This window comes from Phascolarctos cinereus, unplaced genomic scaffold, assembly GCF_003287225.1.
Source record: "Phascolarctos cinereus isolate Bilbo 61053 unplaced genomic scaffold, phaCin_HiC Scaffold_4;HRSCAF=312, whole genome shotgun sequence".
NCBI classification, from domain to species: Eukaryota; Metazoa; Chordata; class Mammalia; order Diprotodontia; family Phascolarctidae; genus Phascolarctos; species Phascolarctos cinereus.
In genome coordinates, this window is record NW_027555847.1 from 251,210,500 (window position 1) to 251,232,265 (window position 21,766).

Here is a 21,766-nt window from a genome sequence, read left to right on the forward strand (position 1 = left end):
CTGAACTGATTAAGTAAAGCATATTTTCTTTTTCCAAAAGTGAAAATAAAGGATGAAGAAAAGAACTACAGGAAAAAATTAAAACCTTTTAGAACTAAGTTATAATCTTTTGGTAGGATAGGAAGATTCCTATTATTTAACATTTCTAGTTTCTTCCCCTCCCCACATTTAAGGATGAGAATCCTTGACTTAATTTTTAACACAATAATCTAATCTTTAATTCATCTTTATATTTTCTATATAGCTTGCTTCTACATCTCATGTTCTCTTCATTTCCCTACAACAAAAAAAGTGGAGAAAGAAAAGATTATCGATTTTCCAGAAGAAAAAAATGGAGAAATAGGCACATGGGCTCCTATCGTTAGGTACGCACTCTTATAAAAGTCAGTCAATAAGCATTTATTAAATACCTACTACGTGCCAGGCACTGTGGATACTCAAGGAGCTAACAGTGTAATGGAAGGTGAGCACTGTGTACTTTCTGAATTTGTTATTAACCCCAGTATTATATTATAAGCTGCAGGAGAACAGGAACTATCTAAACTATGCTGCATTTCTCATTCTGATAAACATAGCTTAGTGTCACACAGGAGCAAAACAAATCACCTATATTTAATATCACAAGTCAAATCACTTAACAAACTCTACTCTAGAAAAAAAAAACAACCTGTAGCAGCTGCTACAGCTGAGAGCCATCTCAAGTATATCTAGTAAATAGTAAGTATTCCTCCTCGGATAAGCAACCAATTCAATTCAAACATCTGTTAGGCATAGAATTGTGGACATATTTAATTGTATTTTCCACTAGACACCTGAAAGAAATCCCAAAGTCACCATCCTTGACTTTGGAAAAAATTGTTTTAAAATGCTTACAGGGGGACTCTTGGGACCAAAAGGATATCCATGCATCAGAGGAACACTTGATTCAGGTGGTACTCTGGGCATGTCTGAGTTTCTGGCTATCTCATAAAAAAACAACAACCCTACAAAGAAGATTGATCGGAGAGGAGAGATAAAAGGGCAGAAGGGATTCCTAATCGCAGAGGGAAAAAAAAAAGAGGTTATTACTAGATGGTTATTCTCAGTATATACTACTAGATTTCTTAAACTGTGTTTCAAAGATGTAATGGCAAATAAACACATACTCCTATTATTTACTAATCTTTTCTCATTAAGGTATTATTTTTATATTCTTCTATTAATAATAAAATTCAACTATCACCTTTACATTATATGGTGCTATTAATAGTTTGAAAACCACTAGACTTGCATATTTAAGCCAAGGAATGCTAGAAAGTCTATGTGCAAGATGTTAAGGAAATACAAAGATGAAACATGATATCATCCCCACCCTCAAGCCATTTACCATCTAATGGCCCAAATGGCAAGGTTAAAGAGATGTACCTAAGTCAAAAGTATACATCTAAATAAAATTCTATGAGGAGTCTGGAGAAAAAATCATTTGCAGCAGCATAATATATCAGAGAAGGCTTAATGGAGGATGTCACATCAGATGTGAACCTTAAGGGTAGGGAAGGATTTCAATTGGTGTAAATGAAGGATGGAAGAGGTAGATTTCATTTCAAACAGGAGTTATTAATATAAGAAAGGGAATGGAGGAAGGAAATAACAGTTTAATTTAGATGAAGCACAAAATAAATTAAACACACACAGTGAGAACTAAGATAAGTAAGGTCAGTTAGAGCTAGATAATGAGAGGGGAGGGTTCTTGATTTTCACAATAAGGAGGCTATAATATATTTGGAAAGCAATGGGGAGTGATTAAAGGTTTTTGAGTCAAGGGGCAGCCATAACATCAATGATACATTAGAAAGATTAAGTGGGCAGAGGGCTAAAATATTATAAAAGGGAAGACATTAGAGGAAGGAAGGAATAGGTAGGAGGCCATTATATGAAATCAGCCAAGAAAGTCTAAACTAGAGGAAAACATGGCAAGGATACATAAAATTTAAACTGACAGAATGTAGAAACTGAATGGATGGATGTAGGGGGTTAAGGAGAGGGAAAAAGAAAAGATGACTAAAATTCCAACCTGAATGACTGACAAAATGGTGACACCACCAACAAAAACTAAGAAGAGAAACAGGTTTGGGGAAGGCAGCAAGTTCAACTTTGGACAAACATGAATTTAAAATGCCAGCAGGACATAGAGAAATATGGAGAAGATAGCTGAAGACGCAGGAACACTGTTTAAGGGAAAGGTGACAACAGAAATAGAGATTGACCCACTGGCAAAGAAGTGAAAATTGAAGCCATGGCTAGAAATAAGATTGCCATAGGAAGGAATGTAAAGAAAAAGAAGGTAGAGGATAGAGCCTTGGAGGATATCTAGAAGTAGGGATTAGAATGAGAATTAAGATACTAGTAAAGGAGAAAAGCGGCTTAAGAGGTAAGTAACTATGAGTGGACAGTGTCAAAAAAAACCAAAGGGTGAGAGAGTATTAAAAATGGTAAGCTGAAGACAGTCCAAAGCTGTAGAAATATCAAGGAGCAAAAGGACAGAGAAAACATCACTGGATTTGGCAATTAAGAGGTCTTTGACTTGGGACAGAGCTGCTTAAATACGATGTGACAGGAAATATAGAATGCAAAGGAGTGAATGGGCAATGAGTAAGTATCACCATGTATATACAATATATACAAATCTTTTTTAAAATTTTACTATTTTTTGGTTACATTTGAGTTCCAAGCCTATTCTGTCCTTCACTCCCAACTCTGAACTAGAGAAAGCCAATATTTGAAACAGATATCAGTTCCTTCTCTGGAGGCAGTATAGCATCTTCCTTCATAGGTCTTTTGTAGTCGATCTTAATATTCATATAACTCAGAATAGCTTAGTCATTCAATATACAGGAATTTGATAGAGAAGGAAAAGGGGGATGATAGAATGAGGGGTAAACAGAATCAAAGAACTATTTTTTTTTAAATGACTGGTAGACCCAAATACGATTGTAGGCTAAGGGAAAGTGTGAGAATGTTTGGAGAAGCATGAAGAGAGAGAGGGAACAATTGATGGAAGGAGACTGAAGGGGACTGAACTCAAACACACCAGTGCAAAGGACAAGTCAAAGTAGATTTGTAGAGCACTGGCATAGAGGTACTAAGTGAACTCATGTCAAATGATCTTTGATACTCTTAATAAGGGCCTCACCAAAAAAGGCCCAATTATGCAATCTAAGTACAAGTAAAGACACATAGTATCAATAAACCCAAAAGTCCATACACAGAAAAGAATATTTGAATAACATGTTAGGGAAAATATTTAGAGGTCCAAATTCATACATAAAATTACAAAAATCTAATTCAATTGCACATTTATTAAAACATCTACTGTGTGTAAGGCATAGAGATACAAAGATAAAAACAAAAAACATCCCCAACATCCAAGGACCTTATATTTTATTGAGGGATACAGTATATAAATAAATTTGGAATGGCAGGCTACAGCCACACACTCTCTCATTGTATATAATGTATACACCCCCCCCCCCGTTTTAGGAACATTAGCATGATAGTTATTTGCAAGATAGATTACAGAGGATAAGGGGAGAGAGTAAAAACATGGAGTCTAATTAGGATACTATAGTAGTTCAGGTGAGAGGTGATAGAGGTTTGAATAAGGGTGATGGCTGAGTAAATGGAAAGGAGGAGACATGTAAGAAAGGGATGTTATGGAAGTAAAATGGGCAAGACTTGTTACCTGAAAAGGGAGTGGATGAAAGGGGAACAAGGAAAAGGAAGAGTCATGGATGACTCTGAGGTGACTGGAAATATGTCACCTTCACCCAAAATAAGGAAGTTTGTAGGAGGGGCATATTTAGGGGGAGAAGATGAATTCCATTTTGGATTGAGTTTCAGATATCTAAGGAACAAGCATGTAGAGATGTTCAACAGGCCAAGAAAGCTGAAAAGATACTTACTGTGACAGCAATAGAAGTTGTTTCAGATGGAGCCATGGAGCTTTGGTATGCTATCCTGCTATGCACAGAATTCTGGTCGTAGGAGGAAGATGTTGTAACGGGACTAGTGCTCTGAGATGAGTTGGTCAAACTGGAAGAGGTGATGACGGAGGTTGTATAGGTCGACTCCTGTACTGTATTGGATATTGGCAAAGAGGTATTCAAAGGATCACTGGAAAAAGTAAAAGTTATTTATCATCTCAGTAAATAAATGTCATCTCAGATTCCTTCATGAAATACCACCACCTTATTACTTTAACTGGTTAGTCATATTCTAAAATCACTTAAATATTGTGCTTAACTACAATATTACATTTAAATACAGAGAAATTATCATGGTCCTCTCCAAAGCCATTTTACCTTAAATATTTTCAGTTCTTGGGGATGGGGAAAAGGAACTAGATTTTAATCTGATTGAGTTATAATGACTTAGTGCTCTCTCAATGAGGTAGAATCTAGATGGGTTTAAGTTTTTCTTTTCATTGCACATCCCTGAGCAAGTTTCCTAATAGTTTCCCAGTTAGAAAGAGGGCATAAGCTAACTTTGATCTCTGTCACCTGGGGAATAGGATGGGTGTTAATTTTAAAAGTACTAAACACATACCAAATATAATTGTTTTTAAAAATAGTCCAATAAAAAAGAGGCTTGACAAATCAGTCACATCCCTCCCTCAGCCCTGCATATTAAGGTACTAAGCTCCCCCATTACTGCCAATTGATCAAGTTGTAACTATATGATCAACTGTCAGGGATAACATAGAAGGTATTCCTTTATGAGGTAGGTGGTTAAACTAGATGGACTTAAAGTGTTTTCACTTTCAAGAGACAAGAGATGGACTCAAAATTATGATTCAACATTGAAATCTTCAAAAAGGCTTAAATAAAAACTCTGAAGAGAGGAGGAAAAAACCCTAAGGCCTCCATGGCACAGAACTGAGGGAACATAGCAAAAACAAGAAGGTTCAATTCAGCAGTACTTTTCCAAGGCTAGAATACACTGCTGGTTAAACTGATGGAATGACAAGATCTGTTGTACCCTCTGTATTTGGTTCTTATACCAGGGTGCTAACACATTGGTCCCATCAATCTCACATCATACCAAGTGTTCTGTTAGTATCATGATAAAAAGCTAAAATAAGAAAAAGATTCTTTTGTTCACTCTGAGCTGATTCTATTTTCTCTTACAGATACTCTATTCGCTTTGCTAGCAATCTGTCATTACTGCCACTGTTTGTCATCAACAACTGTGCTGCCTTGCAAGTTTTCTTTTGTTTCCCCCAATTCCTCTTAGATCTTCACCATACATTTGTTCATTTTTCTTAACTGTGGAGTGTAAAATTATAGAGGAAATGTGGCACTGTGGACAGAGAGCAATTATCAAAATCAGGAAGACAAAGGTGTAAGCCCCATCTCTTACACATTTTGGTTGGACAACCCCAGGCAGGTCATTTAACCTCTCAGAAAAAAGTTGCAGAGCAGATGCTGATCTGATTGATGGAGGGAAGTTACCACACAAGGAGTTCCTTACACCAATGAAATCAAGGTTAAAAAAAGTGGTTCCTCTTTAACTTGTATTCCCTAAAAATGCAATCCCTTTTCAGGAAACTCCCTTTCTTCACTCTAATACTATCCAAATTGCTTTACCTTCGTTTAGAAACTAAAGGCATAATAATGAATGGCATAGATGTTTGGTTCTGACTTTAGCATAACTAATAACTATCTAGTGAACTTCTCCATGAAAAACTCATAGGAGAGGGTTCTAAATACACAGGGCATGTTGTGAGAATGAAAAACAGAGTGTCCCCCCCCCCCATCATTTGGATAAGATTTCTATACCGAACGCCTCCCAAAGACAGAGTACAAATAAATACACACAAGTATGTGTCCCCTTATCTACTACTGCGCTGCTACCATGTAACTTATTTCTCTTCTCCTATCCTAAAGGGAAAAATCACCTTCTCATCTTTGATGAGTTATTGAAAGGTTAAATTATATCTTTTTAGGACTCTAACTTTCCACCATCCTTATATGGAATTCCTTCTGTAAGATGCATCATTTCTACCTTCTACATGACTGTTGCCACAAAACACATATTTCTTCATGTTCTCTTGAAATAGGATGCATGAATCCAGTAAGCAGACTTGGCTAAAATGTTCATGTTTCCATTCCAAAGCAAGCGTATCTTAAAAAAAAAAAGCAAGCATTCCTTCTTCACTTTGATTTGAACTTATATATATATATTTAATCAGAGGAATTTTGTGGTTGTAAAAAAAAAAAGATATTAAAACACATGCCTAAAAAAAGGCTGGTTAAAGAAATTTTTGGGAGGTAGGAGATACTACTGAATACAACGAAACTTTAATTTTATTCCTCTTCCCTCCCAAGAATCTGTTTTCTTTCATAGAGCAGCGAAACAAGCCTGCTTACTCTCAAAGTCCCATTGTCAAGAGGCAACTCCTTCAACTCCCAATTCACAAAACTGTCTCCTTTCCATGAGCCATTCTGACTCAATTGTGTTCATACCTTACAGAAACTGAAAATAACATTCAACAGCCTAAAACATAGAAAAGAGCAATTGTATACCTTACAGGTTTTGGATACAAGCTGATCTGGGCCTGATTACTATTTTCATTGCTCAAAGTTGATCCAAATTCAGGGAGAGAAGGTTCTGATCCAAATTCCAGAGCTCCAAACTGAACATTTAACCCTGTAACATCTGCTGATCCTGGCATTTCCACTGCAGATGCAGGGATCTGTAAGGGGAAAACATATATTTTTCATGTTCAGAGCTTAGCATATTTTTCAGTCTCAAGAGCTTTTTCCTGCATACCGAGAGTCCTTATATGTCACTGGACGCTGATGGGGAAGTCTAAGGTAAGAAAGGGAGAAATGGGGTTGGGGAGAGGGAAGAAAAATGCACAGTACGCAGACTGTCAGTGACACCATTACCAAAAAGATAACTACCCTTCCTTTAGCTGCACATAATTTTGCACTGAAGTTCTCAGAAAGGAACTACTTCCTACGGATAATATGAATATATCCACTTCCATCAGTAGGTAAGTAAATAGATGCTAAGCTAGTTCTTTACTTATGTAAAAAGTCTCCAGCATTTAGTAGCTGCCACCTTTCATTTTTACTTTTAGGAAAAAGTAGTTCAAAAAGTTAATTCAATAAAAAACAAATATATTTTTACATGGTACAATAAGATATGTGCATAAAAATATTTAATCAACAATTTATAAAGACAAAATGTTCAATTTTCAATTTTTTCCTCATTGTTAAGTCTGCCTCTGGTAAATATAACTTGTGGGTAGGTTACTCACCTTGGAAGATGGGGGTACTCTCCGTTTTGGGGGTTTGATCTGTTTTGGCTGAGTCTGCTGGGCAGACACTGCTTGGTTTTCTGTAGATATGCTGGGGAGCTGCAGCATTTTGTTCACAGCTGTGGCATTGTCTCTGGAGTTTTCTCGGAGTTTTACCTGGGAGGAGAAGTTCTCCATCCCAGGAGGAGGAACAGGGATAGGCTGGGTCTGGTGTTGCTGTCGCTGGCTCAACTGGCTCAGAACTGGGGATGGCTCAGGTTGAGATTTGAAGTCTATTAAATATGCAGAAAGAAAAAAGTCCAGCATATAATCAGCATTCAGTTACTCAAAAGCTGCTCATTTGTTTGTGCTATTCTTTCTGCCACTATCATGTAAAACTGAGATATGGAAAAATAATTATTCCATCCCACCTTCTAATTCAGTCAATCTAGTAGTTAATTTATGTTTTTATATTTGTCTACCTAATTTTCACATAAATGACATGACAATAACATGCACTTCCATGGCAAGGTTTTCTTCCACACATAGTAGGGAAAAGGTCCATGTTAAAGAATACTGGATCACTTCAAAAGAATATCTGAAGACTTGTATGAAGAGAGATACCTCAAATTATAGCTATATAAGTGAAAATATTAAATAGCCACAAAATCTAGGTTAAATTCAATGAGTGGTATTGGTACCACCAACTTGGTTATAGAAAAACAAAACAAAACACACCATACCATCTTCATTAAAATTATTTAAGACTACCTTTGATGTTTTCATGGTACTCCCTATGATGCCAGTGTTTGAAATTGCAATTCAGATCATTAAATAAAACTTTTAACATGTAGTACAGTTTAAATGCTACCTAGATACAGAAAGAATTTTAATTTACAGAAAGCACAAGAGCATGTGGAAACCAGAGGAGAACTAGTTTAAATCTTCCAGTTGTGAAGAAAAATCCCAGATCGGGAGCAAAATTTAAAAAAGCCCCTCCAAGTTCAAGAAAAACAATACTAAGACTTTCAAATTGCTCTACTCTTCCTCCCATCTTTTCTATAATGTACAATCCAAAACATCAAAATGAGCTGTCTGAATGACATTTTTATAAGTAGCCATAGCCCAGGGCTTAGAATACTTCACCAAAATTATGAACAAGCTGAGTATGACATACCAATGGTTATTGTAGGGACTGATACTCATCATTTCATAATGCCTAGTATTGTATTCTGCGACCCTTCTTCCTATACGTAAAAGGATGTGTTTGCTTAGAATTTTAAAACTATAATGTAATCCTTCCTCATACTGGGGAATATAAATGAATTGTTATTCCTTGTTAAAGAATACGCATCTCCACACACACATTTATATATTTCATAGCTATAATAATAATAATAAGTAATGCCTTTCTCTCCTTAGCCAGAAAAAAAAAAGGCCGGGGCAGGGGGGAGAGGAAGATATTTTGCCAATACAATTATTTTTAAAATCTCGAACAAAAACTGTTCCCTTTAATTTAGTATAAAATTCTGTGGTTGTATTTGCTATGTACTATTATTTCTATAGTATCTGTGTAATTCAATGTAATTCAACCAATGATAAGTATCATGTTTCTCACCACTGAAAGTATGACAAGGGTTGAGCTGATTATCTGTAATAGAAAATTCATTCACTTACCAAACTGATTCATTATAGAGGACTGGGGAACTGGGGGCTTAAGATCCCAGGTTGAAGTGGTTGTAGGAGGACTAGTGCTGTTTTGCTGTGAACTCTGCGTGCTGAACTGGCCCAAACTTGGAGATTTCAACTGCTCCAAGATCTGGGAACCAGTAGAGTTTGCCATCTTTGATGACCCAAGCTCTCCAAATCCAGAACCAAGAACTGAAGACTGTATAGAGGGGGAAGAAAAAAGGACTTTCTCAAGAAGGAAGAATTTCTATGTGAGATGTGAAATAGACAAGTTTTCATCAATATTTCAAAACCTGAAATTCAACTCATCACTATTTTTGAAACCAGCTTGAAAAAAAAATCCATATTCTGGACATTCTAATTAAGTGTGACAACTAATGAAAATTCTCTTTATCCGAAAAATTCTGATAAAAAACGTGTTATATATTCCATAAGTAATTCAAAGGGTATGGCTAGAAGAGTGAGTGTAAAATTCCACAGTCTAAATATCACTGTTGAAAAACTTGGTGAGCAAGCACCACAAATTTAGTATTTGAGAAATATTTTATACAAGTTAAGAAACATATCATCATCTAAAAAAATCTACAAGTGCTAGCCATTTTAATAGAACATCACACAACAATACCAGTCTAACTGAATAGTTCTCAAAAGGGGGTCAGGAAACATAACAGTAAGCTACATCAAAGCAGACAACATGAGTCAATGACTCAAGTAATATGTTCCAAACCAAATTCTGCTACGTATACAGAGACACACAAACTCTCTGTAACTAGAACTAAAAGATATCCAATAGCATTATAATTTATGTACTTTTAAAAAATATATCCTTTCTTAAGTAAATCTCACTGGACTACAGCAATTATTTACTATTTTACTTGATTGCTCTAAGAAACCTATAATCACTTAATGTTGTCAAGATCCATAAAGACAGTACTCATAGCAAACTCGCACACCCAAATGCCTTTTGCTTTTCTTTGGGTTCCTGAGAATTTAAACTGAACCAATCTGGTCAGCGACTAAAGAGAACAAATTAAGATGGAAAAGAGAACGGGGAAGAAATGGTTCAAGTAATTCCAGAACTAGGGTTTCACTTATCCAGATCATTCCCAGGCACAAGTGATTTAGGTTTTCTATCAAACAGGAGCTGAATAAATTGAGGCAAAGTGATAGATCACAATTAAAAAGGCTTCAAATTTATACAGACAACTCAAATTCTTAAACACAGTAAGCCACAGAAATTGCAAATGTGGCACTTGCTCTGGGGAAGTACCAAACTTGTCAGTACATAAATGATAAAACAGTCAGTGGCTAGACAATAGGACAGATGACAGCTCTACTGAAATAAGGTATTCTTATTAACAAAAAAACTTAAGTTAGACAATGCCTACCTATTCCCCAGTGATCCCAAACCCAAACTGAATTCTGTTTCTAAAACAGTATTTATGCTGATCTCTCCCTACTTCTGCTAACATGGTTTAGTAAAAGTGCTGAACTTCGAAAGGAAGATCTGGGTTCAAATCCTGCACTTCTCTGTGTGATCATAAGGCAAGTCACTCTTTCTCAGGACTTTGGTTTCCTTATCTAAAAAATGGGGAAAATAACACATACCTCACAGGGTTTCCATAAAGATAAAAAAAAAGATATACACACACATAACTTTGCCAACTCAAAAGCATCAAACGAATGTTAGTTATCCACATGCTAACCCATCTTTTCCCACTGTTTAACTCAAGTCCCTAGTGATCTGAGAAAACAGTCCTAGATGACAACAACCTTAGATAATCTTCAATTCATTTTGTATCTATTATCAGCAATGCAAAAGTAGCACTTTATTAACTATTATTGTGTTCTCACATTATTTCACATGTGCAAATTTGGGCTCCCTAACTTTGTCCCTGGGTGAGATGGTTTGGTGACTTACATTACATATAAGCTTAGCATAATGCTAGGCCCATTGTTCTCCCTTTCAAATCCTGGGACCAGTGGGTTAACTGATTATAGGTTTTAAGGTAAAGTAACAGAATTAAAGTTGAACGCACAAATTAAGGAACTATAGGATTTCTCATTTACCTGCTATGTTTTATTTCCAAATCTTTTTTTTTTTATTTAGCACTGGAACTATATATGTTTTCATCTTTTAGCACTTGAAGGCAAGAAGAAAACGAAGTAACGAATGGCAAAACAAAAGCAGCTTGGTATCTTAGTGGTTTTAGACCTGAAAACAGACAGCATCATGCCTTACCCTATTCTACTGAAAGCAATGGCACTATCATATGTACCAGCTCTAGGACACCAGCAGTTAGTTTCAAATCAGGAAAGGATAACTTATAACAAGAGTAAGGCAAAGTAGTCTGTATACAAATCCATATGCTCAGCTACAAAATCTGCAAATGGCTATATCACATAAAAAGAACATCTATTAAGCTGGTACTTGATAATTTAAAAAAATTACACTTAAGATACACCAAACTGGTTAGGATTGGAAAAATTTCAAAATGTGAATTATAAAGGATTACACATGTAAATTAGTCTAATCTGTTCATTATCCAGATAAGATAAATTATGGCACAAAAAAGACAGTCTTGTCCCAAGATCACAAAGCTTATTACTTAGCAGGGCTGAGAATAGAAACTAGGTCCAATAACTTCAGCAAATGTTCTTTCCATGACCAATCCCCTTAATTCAAACAAAAAAAATCCCACTGCACTCCTTTTTGCATAAGCTTTTCGATGTGTTCTGCACATTACAGACATTTAAATCTTTACTGCTAAAATATCAAGATCCATGTTTGGTAAAATTTTAGCACTACTGTTTAACACCTAGCCAACCACCATCCCATAAACAATTCCTGTTGTGTTCTTCTGACATGCCAAAAGGAATTATCATTACGTGTCTATCTGTAGCAACACGGAAAATAAAAACACAAATATCAGCATTTTAAGACTGGAAATGGGCATGGCTCTAATTCACAATAACACAAACTCCAAAAAAATATTCATTTCAATTTCATCAACAAGAACATGAAACTTGAATAACAGTGTTCTGAAAGAATGCAACTATTTTATTAAAATATATCTTCTCATTAATCCAGAAAACTCAGAGATAGATGGATTTCAACATGCAAGAATCAGATATGTGCTTGGAAACTCTCACATCACTGTTTTCTGGACTATAAAAAATTCTGTTTTCTAAATATGACTGGCAAGGCTCTGAATAAGTTCCAGAATATGGATGATTGTAGTACAAATTGTTACATACATTCCTTGAAATTTCATATTGAAATAAAAATCAGTTACCAGACTCTGGGGAGAATAAGAGTTGACAGTACTCGAGTTGCTAGTAGCTGATGCCATCTGAGTGTTGTGTTGAGAATTTGTGAAGACGAGGGCTTGGCCAAAGCCCTGTTGTTGTGGAGGTTCAAATGAGCTGACTTCTGGGACTTGGGTAGAAGTAGAAGGCTTCTGGAGCAAGGCTACCAAGTCAATGCTAAGCAGACAAAAGACAACATCTAAGTCATATGATTATCTTACCAGAAAATGCACTGAGAAGCAAAATAATGAGAAAACTGTGCGTGTGAAAAAATCTATAAGAAAAGGAGCTGTATTCAACCTCTGGTAAACAAGGAAGAAAAAAAAAGGGGGGTAATATAAACCACAAAAAAACAAATCCACAGAAATTCAAATTCAAGAAGGGTTGTAAAGAGTTGGAAGGAAAAGTAGTAAAATGGAATGTATCTACCCAGAAAATTTGGGAGTAATTATTTTTGAAAACATGTTTCATTTCATTGTTGTTATATTTTAGAGCCTTTACTACCTCATAAAATTGGGAGTTTAGGAGACAAATGGTCTAATCTGGACTTGTAGATATAGACACTGAATTTTATTTAGTTAATAAATATTTATACTGGTTGTTTTTACACCTTGGTTCAAAGAAGGACTGTGTTTATCAGGTTGTTACTTTTATTAATGGAATTCAATCTTGGGATTAGAGGGGACTTCAGAAGTCAATACCTGAACAAGGAATCCCTTTAAAAAAATAACTGGGAAAGACCTACAAGAACTGATGCTGAGTGAAATGAGCAGAAACAGCAGAACATTGTACACAGTAACTGCAACACTGTGTGATGACCAACTTTGATAGACTTAGTTCTCCTCAGCAATGCAAGATTTAAGATAATTCCAAAAGATTCATGATAGAAAATGCTATCCACATCCAGAGAAAGAACTACGGAATCTGAATGCTTGTTTGTTTTTTCTGTCGTGGTTTTCCCTTTTGTTCTGATTCTTCTTTCACGACACGACGAATGTGGAAACATGTTTAATATGATTATACATGTATAGCCTATATCAGGATTGCAAGCCCACCTTGGGGAGGGAGAAAAATTTAGAACTCAAAATCTTACAAAAGTGAATGTTGAAAACAAAAAATAATTACTCTAAAAAAAAAATTAACTGACCACTCTTTATACCGTCTTTGTTTGAAGGCCTCTAATGGGAGAGAACCTACCTTTTGCCACTTGAGGCAGCCCATTCTGCTTTAGGGCAATCTCATTTTCAAAAAGACTTTTCTTCCTCTTAACTCAAGCCTAAATTTGCCTCTGTCACCCACCATTCTTAGATTTTCACTCTGCTCTAAGCTGAACAAATTTCATTGTCTTTTCCAAAGGAAAGGCCCTTCCAATGTTATGTTATCCCCACCTAAATCTTCTTCTGAGGGCAAACATCCCCAGTTTTTGCAACCAATTCTCGCTCATATGGAATAATTCTGACGCCTCCACAATTCTTTCTCTTTCAAGCAGAAGTCTTTCTTACAAAAGCTAGATGCAGTTTATATTTAAAATATTTATTTGACTAGAACATAAATTAAAGCTAAGCCTAGAATTTTAGGCTATAAGATAATCTGCTTATTTGCTTTAGTTGTACTTCAAATTTGTGTGATAAGCACCATGGGTAGAATATCTCACCTTATTAAAACTAATATTTACAATATTTCTTAAGTCCAAAAAACTCAGAAACATTTTCCACATGGATTGGTCAGATATGTGCTTGGAAAAGAGTACATCATTGTTCTTTGGACTTTTCAATGTTGTCTCCCCTGCAAAACTTGGTCAACGAATGTATTTCTTGAAAATAATTGGTATTTCAAGAAAAAAATGGAACAATCTCATAAATTAAAATCAAATTTTGCTATCACCTTAAGTGATAAGGAATTTGTTTCACACCTACATTAAACATGAAGAAAAGTATTACACACATGTTCAAAATCCTCAAATAGTACTTTCAAAAATGTATATAACAAAACAGTTCTAAGTATTGTTTTCAGAACTCCAAATCTATTACACGGAAAAACATTCAATACTTTCAAAAAAGGGCCTTGAAATTAATTTTTTAGATTTCCCTCAGTACCAATGAGTTGAGTAAAAAACTTCTAACAAACGATTTCTTCAAATGCTTCATTTCTAATTTGTTAATATGCATCAAGTACCACACCTCTCCCACTAACTGCTTTTTTTAGTGTGTGGAGGCTTTTAGTATTATTCTAAGCAGAGGATACATTTGAACTTACTTTACATTACATTCAGTGAATTTTAAGACACGAGATGGAGAATTAGGAAGACATTCAGAATAAGCACTTGCTTATTTGGGAGATTTTACTCTGTTAAATGTGTGTAATACATGTTTTCAAACCAACTTTCATTATGTGAGGACCAAAATTATAAGGAAGAGAGAGTCTGGGAACTTTAGAAGGAAAAAGGAGTTCATTTATAAGCCACAACTCACAGGTCTTAAATGATGATATAATAAACTGCAGCTAATTGAGTAATTCAGATTAAATCAGTCAAAACTAAAAAGCGCAAGTTTGAAACGTAATTATTATTATTAGACTCTTAGGATTTCATTTTTTCTTCCTGTTATAATTAACTAAAATTAACTCTAAAACAAAGTTATTTTGCTGAGCAGAGTACTATAAAGCTTGTGTACTCTTTTATGATTAATTCAATAAGATTAATTCAATAAGAATAAAATCATCTTACTTAAAACAATACTTTCTTCTAATTCAGAGCCTTTCATGTGTGTAGAAGCAAACAATCTCAAAATTGGAACACAGTCTCTTACATTATCCATAAATGGTCTTTAGAATAAGTTTCTATTAACTCAGCTGAAAATAAAATACAGTTTTATATGTTTAAACCCGATCTTTCCACTACATAAGTATAGAGTATATTATGCCTTCTAATCGTAGAAAGACAATGGCTACTATTTCCCAAAAAACTCAATCTTAAACTTTCCCCCATTCATTCCCTTGAGTTAAATAGGGAAAACTACTGCTAATAATGGCAACATACTTAAAATGACTGTCAATATTTGTGTGAAGACCACTGTTGGAAACCTCATTCTGGGGAAAAAAAATTTTTTTAACTTAGTCATCCATATCAAAAAAGAATACTTTTCTTTCCTTTGTATGTGGTAACTGATTTAGGTCACCTACCTAATATAAAATGACCCTGAAATTAAGTCATCGGAAAAGTTTGTTCTAATAGCGGTCAAGGAAAGAAGATTTTACCTTTGTCCAGGTGTGACGTGATTTTCAGCTGGAACAGAAGAAGCAGTGAATACCTTCGTTTCAGAAAGCTGTGTGGAAAAGAGAAATTTAATTCCAGGTGTTATGCATAGCATAAAAGCAACATGCACACCAAATTCCTGGCTATTATATCGTAACCATCTCATGGTAGCTCAGACAGCGATAGTTTACAGGAAAAGTAAAGATCTTTGAATAACAAATGATTTTATGTTTGATCTCTAAAGTAACAAGGGGTCCCAGACCTGTATTCTGAGAGGATGACTTTGGCAACTGTATAAAGGATGGACTACAGAGGAATCAGACTTGAGACAGGGAAACCAATTAGGAAAGTATTGCAATAATCCAGGTGAGAGGGGATAAGGACCTGAACTAGGGTGGTAATTGGGTGGGTAGAAAGCAGACAGATGAAAAATGCTATGGATTTTGAAGCCCCAAGATGTGGAAACAGATTGGTTATGGGGGACAGGAGGACGGGATATGATGGGGGAAGGAGAGTATGGCTCCAAGATTGGGAATATGAGTGATGCTCTCAATAGGAGTATAATAAGTTGTTTGGGACAGGTTAAATTTAAGGTACATATGGAATATATTTCTGGAATGCATCTGCTGAAAATCAAGAACTGAAGTTACTGAAATAACTGAGAAGATGAGAGTGTACAGAGAACAGGGTCTAGGACAAAGCTTTGGGGGACATGCAAAGATAAGTGGAATATCAAGACATACAAAGAAGAGTGGATCATCAATAAAGACTAAGCAAAGGGATATTAATAAAGAAGCTTCCTCCCCACCCCCAAACCCATGATGGCAGGAGGCAATCGAAGACAGAGCAGGGTCACAAAAACTTAGGAGACAGCATCCAAAAGGAGATAGTCATTAGTGTCAAATACTGCAGTGAGACCAAAAATGTGCGTACAGAGGAAAAACCAGTGGATTTGACAATTAAATCACTGGTAACTGGGGAAATCAGTTTCAGTTGAGTGAAGAAGTTAGAAGTCAGAGTACAAGAGAGGAGTCAATGAGCAGTGAGTTCATCAAACTGTTCTAAGAGTTTGGTAGTGAACAGGAAAAATCTAGGGCAGTGTTTTGAGTAGGTGGGAGGTTCCAGACAGAGTGTTTTTTTAAATTGGTGTTTTGTTTCTTAAGGGCAGGGAACTGTGACTCTCCCATAGTCATACTTTTAGGTAGCTGAGAATAGGACAGTCCAGGGGTGGGAAACCTGCAGCCTCAAAGCTATGTGTGGCCCTCTAGGTCCTCAAGTGTGGCCCTGTGACTGAATCCAAACTTCACAGAACAAATCCCCTTAATAAAAGGTTTCGTTCTGTAAAACTTGGACTCAGTCAAAAGGCTGCACCTGAAGACCTAGAAGGCCACAGGATCCCCACCCCTAGGTCAGAACATAGGGAGACAGATTGGAAGGCAAGGGAGAGAATGGTTTCATGGGTAAGCTGTCAGAAAAGATGTGAAGAGATAAAATCAAAGGTACAAGTAGAGGGGGTTGACACGGTTAAGAATGGCCAACCCTTAAGAGTTGGGAGGAAAGGAGAAGGACATCAAGGGGTTTTGAGATGAAGGAGTTCATGATGAATGGCCTATACTTAATACAGTAATATATGAGAGGTCTTCCACCGAGATGTATGATGGAAGGTGGGGTATGTGAGCATGGGAAGCTAAAGGAGAGAAGTGAAGCCTCAGAACAGCTGTTGTAAGGTAAAGAATCAATTAAAGATGTGTAAATGAATTGCCTTGCTGCATGGAGGGAAGATATATTGAGACTGGTTAAACATAGTTAAGACTTAGTAGGAAGGAAAATGAAGCCAGAGCAAGAGTGAAAGTTTAGAAACTAGAAGAATGGGAGGTCATAGTAATGACCAAGAATAAATACGTTTGGAGCATAGGGAAAAGACAGAGTAACAGGTAGCTGATATCAGTTTTGATCAAAGTAGCACACTGAAGCCATGTGAGCAGATGAAGTTAGCAGAAAAGTCAAATATTAGCCATAAATGGGCATGCAAGTGTGGGATTCAAAGGGTTGTGTCTATGAAGACCGGAATAAAATAAAAAGGACACATGGAACCTAGAATTTTTGCAATTTTAACCAAACCTACAAATGTGAAATTAATTCTTCTTGTTCTTGTGTGGTCATAGTTTTCTACTGTGACACTACAGGGATAATGACAAATGGAGCTCCTTATGGTTCAGTAAGAAAGAGCATTGAATTTGGAGCCAGAGGACCTGGATTTGAATCTCAGCTACACTGCCTGTGCTGCAGAGGGCCAAGTCATCGCCTCTTTTCCTCAAAAGTGAAATGGGAGTCTAGAAAGACTACAGTTGTGAGAATTACTTAAGACAAAATCAGGTACAATTTTCTGACAGATAATCTTGCAGCTTTTTACAACTTAAAAAAACTCTTAAGAAGCAAAATGTATTCCATTTGGTGCAATCACTTGCATTACACAATTTTACACTGTGTTCACAAGATTTTAACACATATTCTAAAATTTAACAAGAATGCACACTTATTATATTGGATAGCTTTGATGAATGCTTCATTTCCCCAAATCCAGCCTTCATCATACCCTACAAATTCTCAACGAATTTTAAATCAGTCAAGTTCTGAAACCATTTAAGTATGTTTCTGTCCATTTCTTGCTCTTTCCTGATGTGGCATGGTATAGAACAATAATATAGCATACCATCTTCCTATGGGAATTTTTGTAATTTCAGAACATTTTTGCTTCAAAATACAGTAATATGTTTATCAGTATTCATAATTCCCCAAATGGAGGCAAGACTTCCAGGCCCAATGGAAGTAAAAAATATGCAAAACATTTTTGTAATTGTATTCTTTTTTTTGGGGGGGGGTGGCAGGCAATGGGGTTAAGTGACTTGCCCAGGGTCACACGGCTAGTAAGTGTTATACGTCTGAGGCCATATTTGAACTCAGGTCTTCCTGAATCCAAGGCCAGTGCTCTATCCACTGTGCCACCTAGCTGCCCCTTGTAATTGTATTTTGCTATCTAATAAAGATGCCCAGATTTTATGGCTCTCTTGAACCTCATTAAATAATTTTGGTATAGTTTTAAATGAAAAGGTAAGTTCTATCAGGAAGAATCTTCATTTAAAGTTTCCTTGGAGTAATAGCCATTCTTAAAAACCAAAGAATTAAAAAACAACATAAGAAAGCAATGAAATGTGTGTATGGCCCAAAATCTAGCACTCAACCCAAAAAGAACTAAAAATGGGGAAATCAGCTTCATCTAGTTTTATTTCATTAAAGATGATGAACTGAATTAGCCTGTCAGTAGAAACACATGTACATGATGCTACAAAAAGGAAAAATTTCAAATAACTGTTGATTCCAGGTAATTTTCATACCACCATACCTCAAAGGACCCTATAGGCTCTAAATTTATGATCTTATAAAAATATTTCTTGTTTTCTTTTATATTTATGTAAATAGAAAAATGTGACAGGCTCCTAACCCCAAAGACAATAAATCTAATTCTGGTTCTTTGGATGCAAATCTATATAACTTTATCATGAGATTATGAGAGTTAGAAGGGACATATCACTTAGTACAACCCACACCTCAACAGTAATACCTTCTAAATGATCACTAAGTAGTGGTCATCCAGCCAATGACTAAAGATTTCAAGTGAAATGGAAGCCATTCTATCAAGATCTTATCTATTTCCCTAAGTATTGGTCATCAATTACCAAAAACCCTTCCAATTATTTTGAAAACATGTAGTATTTACTTATCTGTGTGCATAATATTTCTGCTGAACAAACTGTAAGTTTCTTGAGGGCAGGGGACCATTTCTTTGTGTTGGTATCCACAGGCCCTAGCACAGAACGTGGCACATAACAGGTGTTAAATAAATGCTTGTTGAACTGAACTCAATCTAGAAGCAGCCCATTTGATATTTTTTTTAAACTGTAATTTTAAGGAAAATTATTCCGTAGTCAAGGAGAAATCCGTCTCTTTGTACCTCATGCCCACTGATTCTAGTTCATTTGTATGGGGTCCAACATATAAAGTCTATGTCCTCTTCCCGATGATAGCTCTTCAAATTATTAAGATGCTGATCATATCCTCTTCTCAGACTTCCTTTATCCAAGCTAAACAACTGTAGTTCTTTCACCTAACCCAAATATAAGAAAGCTTACAATCCACTTATGGACTGTAAACTATCCATGTATGATGTCCTCTTTATAATCAAAAAGAACATACTTACTGAGCATCTACTATGCGCAAGGAATAGCATTAGTTGCTATAGAGGAAGGGGGAGGCAAAAAGAGAACCATGACTTATATATGTGATGAGAGGTAAGACAGAAAAATAAAAGAGTAAAAAATGCCACAAGGAAGTAGTCATACATTATTAACTATCAAATGAGAAGTACAGGCAAAAAACTGCTGCATGAATTAATGGAGGAACTCATCAATGTGGGCTGGAATGGTCTAGAAAGGCACATAGAATCTGAGTAAGAAGGGAGATGATGAGATCTGATGATCTAATCTAACTGCTTTATTTTAGTGAAGGAAAATGAGACAAGGGAAATGGCTTGTCCAAGATCACACAGGTAATGTGAATCCTATTTCTGCCACCATACACAGCAGACTTTCTGAAGTACTACTCCGTGTCCTCCTTAGTTTTGGAGGATGTACAGGGCTTGAAATGAGTAGATACAAAAGGAGGTTTTTAGGCAGGAAGAGAGACAAGAACAACAACAAAAGTATGGAGACATCAGTACAAGAAATATGTTGAAGGCAAAGTAAAGAGACAGATTTGGCTGTGGCAAACAGTTTAGGAAGGTGAGTAATTAAGGAACAGGGCTGAAAACACTCACTAGCCAGGTTGAAGAGGGTATAAAGCCAAACTGAGGAGTCTGGAAGCAGGAATTCTCTAAGCTCACCTCTGCCACTTGGAATCCCTAATTCTGTTCAAAATCCAATTCAAACACACAGTTTGGCCCACCCTGCTCATCTTCCTCTATCAGAGGACCCTGTATGTTTTGCATGCATGAATGTTACGTAGTCCTCACCCCTAACCTTCTTGAGGGAAAAGGAACTCTCACTTCTATCTGTGTATCTTCAGCACTTAGCAAAATGGCTTACAAAGACAGAACAGGCACGTAATTAACACTTACTGACTGACACATTGTTATTTTATATAATCTACAACATACACTTACATCTTCATTCCAGTCTTCTGTTGTCCACTCTTCCATAGAGTTCTTCCATGCCCCTGCTGTGATATGACCAAAAAAAAAATAAACTTCAGAGTATACTTTTACTTCAGATGTCTCAAGGTTCCACTCTAAACTCCATGTCACATGATGCAAAGGCATGTTTTAGGTCAACATCAATTCAGTTTAAGTGTTACCATGCGGGGAAAAAAAGTTATTGTGTACATAAGTACACTGCTGGCAGAGATGAAAAAATGGACTAACCATTCTGGGGGGAGAAAATTGGCTTTAACCAAGAGAGGTACCAAACTATTACTCAAAGATGACAAATACTGAGATTGATGAGTTAAAGGCAGAAAAGACCAATTTATAAGAAAATATTATTAGCAATACTCTTTTTTTGGAATGCAAAAACTTAGAAACAACTAGTGGACATTACGTTACATGAATGTACTAAAAATTATCATGGCATAAGAGAGAACAAACGAGGAGAAAATCAGTGGAACCTTGAACAGTTTTAAAATGGAACAGATTAGAAAAGATTTAAAAAAAACAACAACTCATTAATGTGGTGCAATAAACCCAAAACATAAATCACACAGGGAAGATCTCAATATGTGACCAGAATTACCGGGAAAAACCAGAAAGCAGTCAGACAAAAATTAGCCAGTCAATAACCATTTACCAAGTACCTAGTATGTGCCAATCACTGTGTTGGGTGCTGCAATATAAAGAAAGGCAAAAGACAGTCACTGACTACCAGGAACTCACAACCTAATGTTAAAGAAAATGTGCAAACTACCATATATATGAAAAATTGGAAATAATAAACAGAAGGAAGGCACTAGAATTAAGAAAGATTGGGAAAGGTTTCCTGTAGAAAGTGAGATTTAAGTTGGGACTTGAAGGAAGCCAGGAGGCAGGGATGGGGAAGGAGAGAATCCCAGGCAGGAATTCTGTCCGGGAGGAGAACCAGGGAAAATGCCTAGAGCTAGGAGACAGAATTTGAAGAACAGCAAAG

The 21,766-nt window shown here is 36.1% G+C and overlaps 1 protein-coding gene and 2 non-coding genes across 12 annotated transcripts in view; all 3 read right to left on the bottom strand.

The window, feature by feature from the left end:
- Positions 1-21,766, bottom strand: part of UBAP2 (ubiquitin associated protein 2) — a 128,773-nt gene that overhangs the window by 24,699 nt on the left and 82,308 nt on the right. For all 10 annotated transcript variants that reach the window (XM_078152992.1, XM_078152993.1, XM_078152994.1 and 7 more), the window contains exons 9-15: positions 20,752-20,807; positions 15,536-15,603; positions 12,268-12,457; positions 8,960-9,170; positions 7,304-7,575; positions 6,564-6,733; positions 3,942-4,152 (exon numbers count right to left, since the gene is read on the bottom strand). In XM_078152992.1, the coding sequence (XP_078009118.1) occupies positions 3,942-4,152; positions 6,564-6,733; positions 7,304-7,575; positions 8,960-9,170; positions 12,268-12,457; positions 15,536-15,603; positions 20,752-20,807 (1,178 nt within the window). The remainder of the gene's footprint in view (positions 1-3,941; positions 4,153-6,563; positions 6,734-7,303; positions 7,576-8,959; positions 9,171-12,267; positions 12,458-15,535; positions 15,604-20,751; positions 20,808-21,766) is intronic.
- LOC144457360 (small nucleolar RNA SNORD121A) lies at positions 12,057-12,141 on the bottom strand. Its single transcript, XR_013486666.1, has one exon. It is a non-coding gene; the product is annotated as a small nucleolar RNA SNORD121A (small nucleolar RNA).
- LOC144457361 (small nucleolar RNA SNORD121A) lies at positions 13,968-14,047 on the bottom strand. Its single transcript, XR_013486667.1, has one exon. It is a non-coding gene; the product is annotated as a small nucleolar RNA SNORD121A (small nucleolar RNA).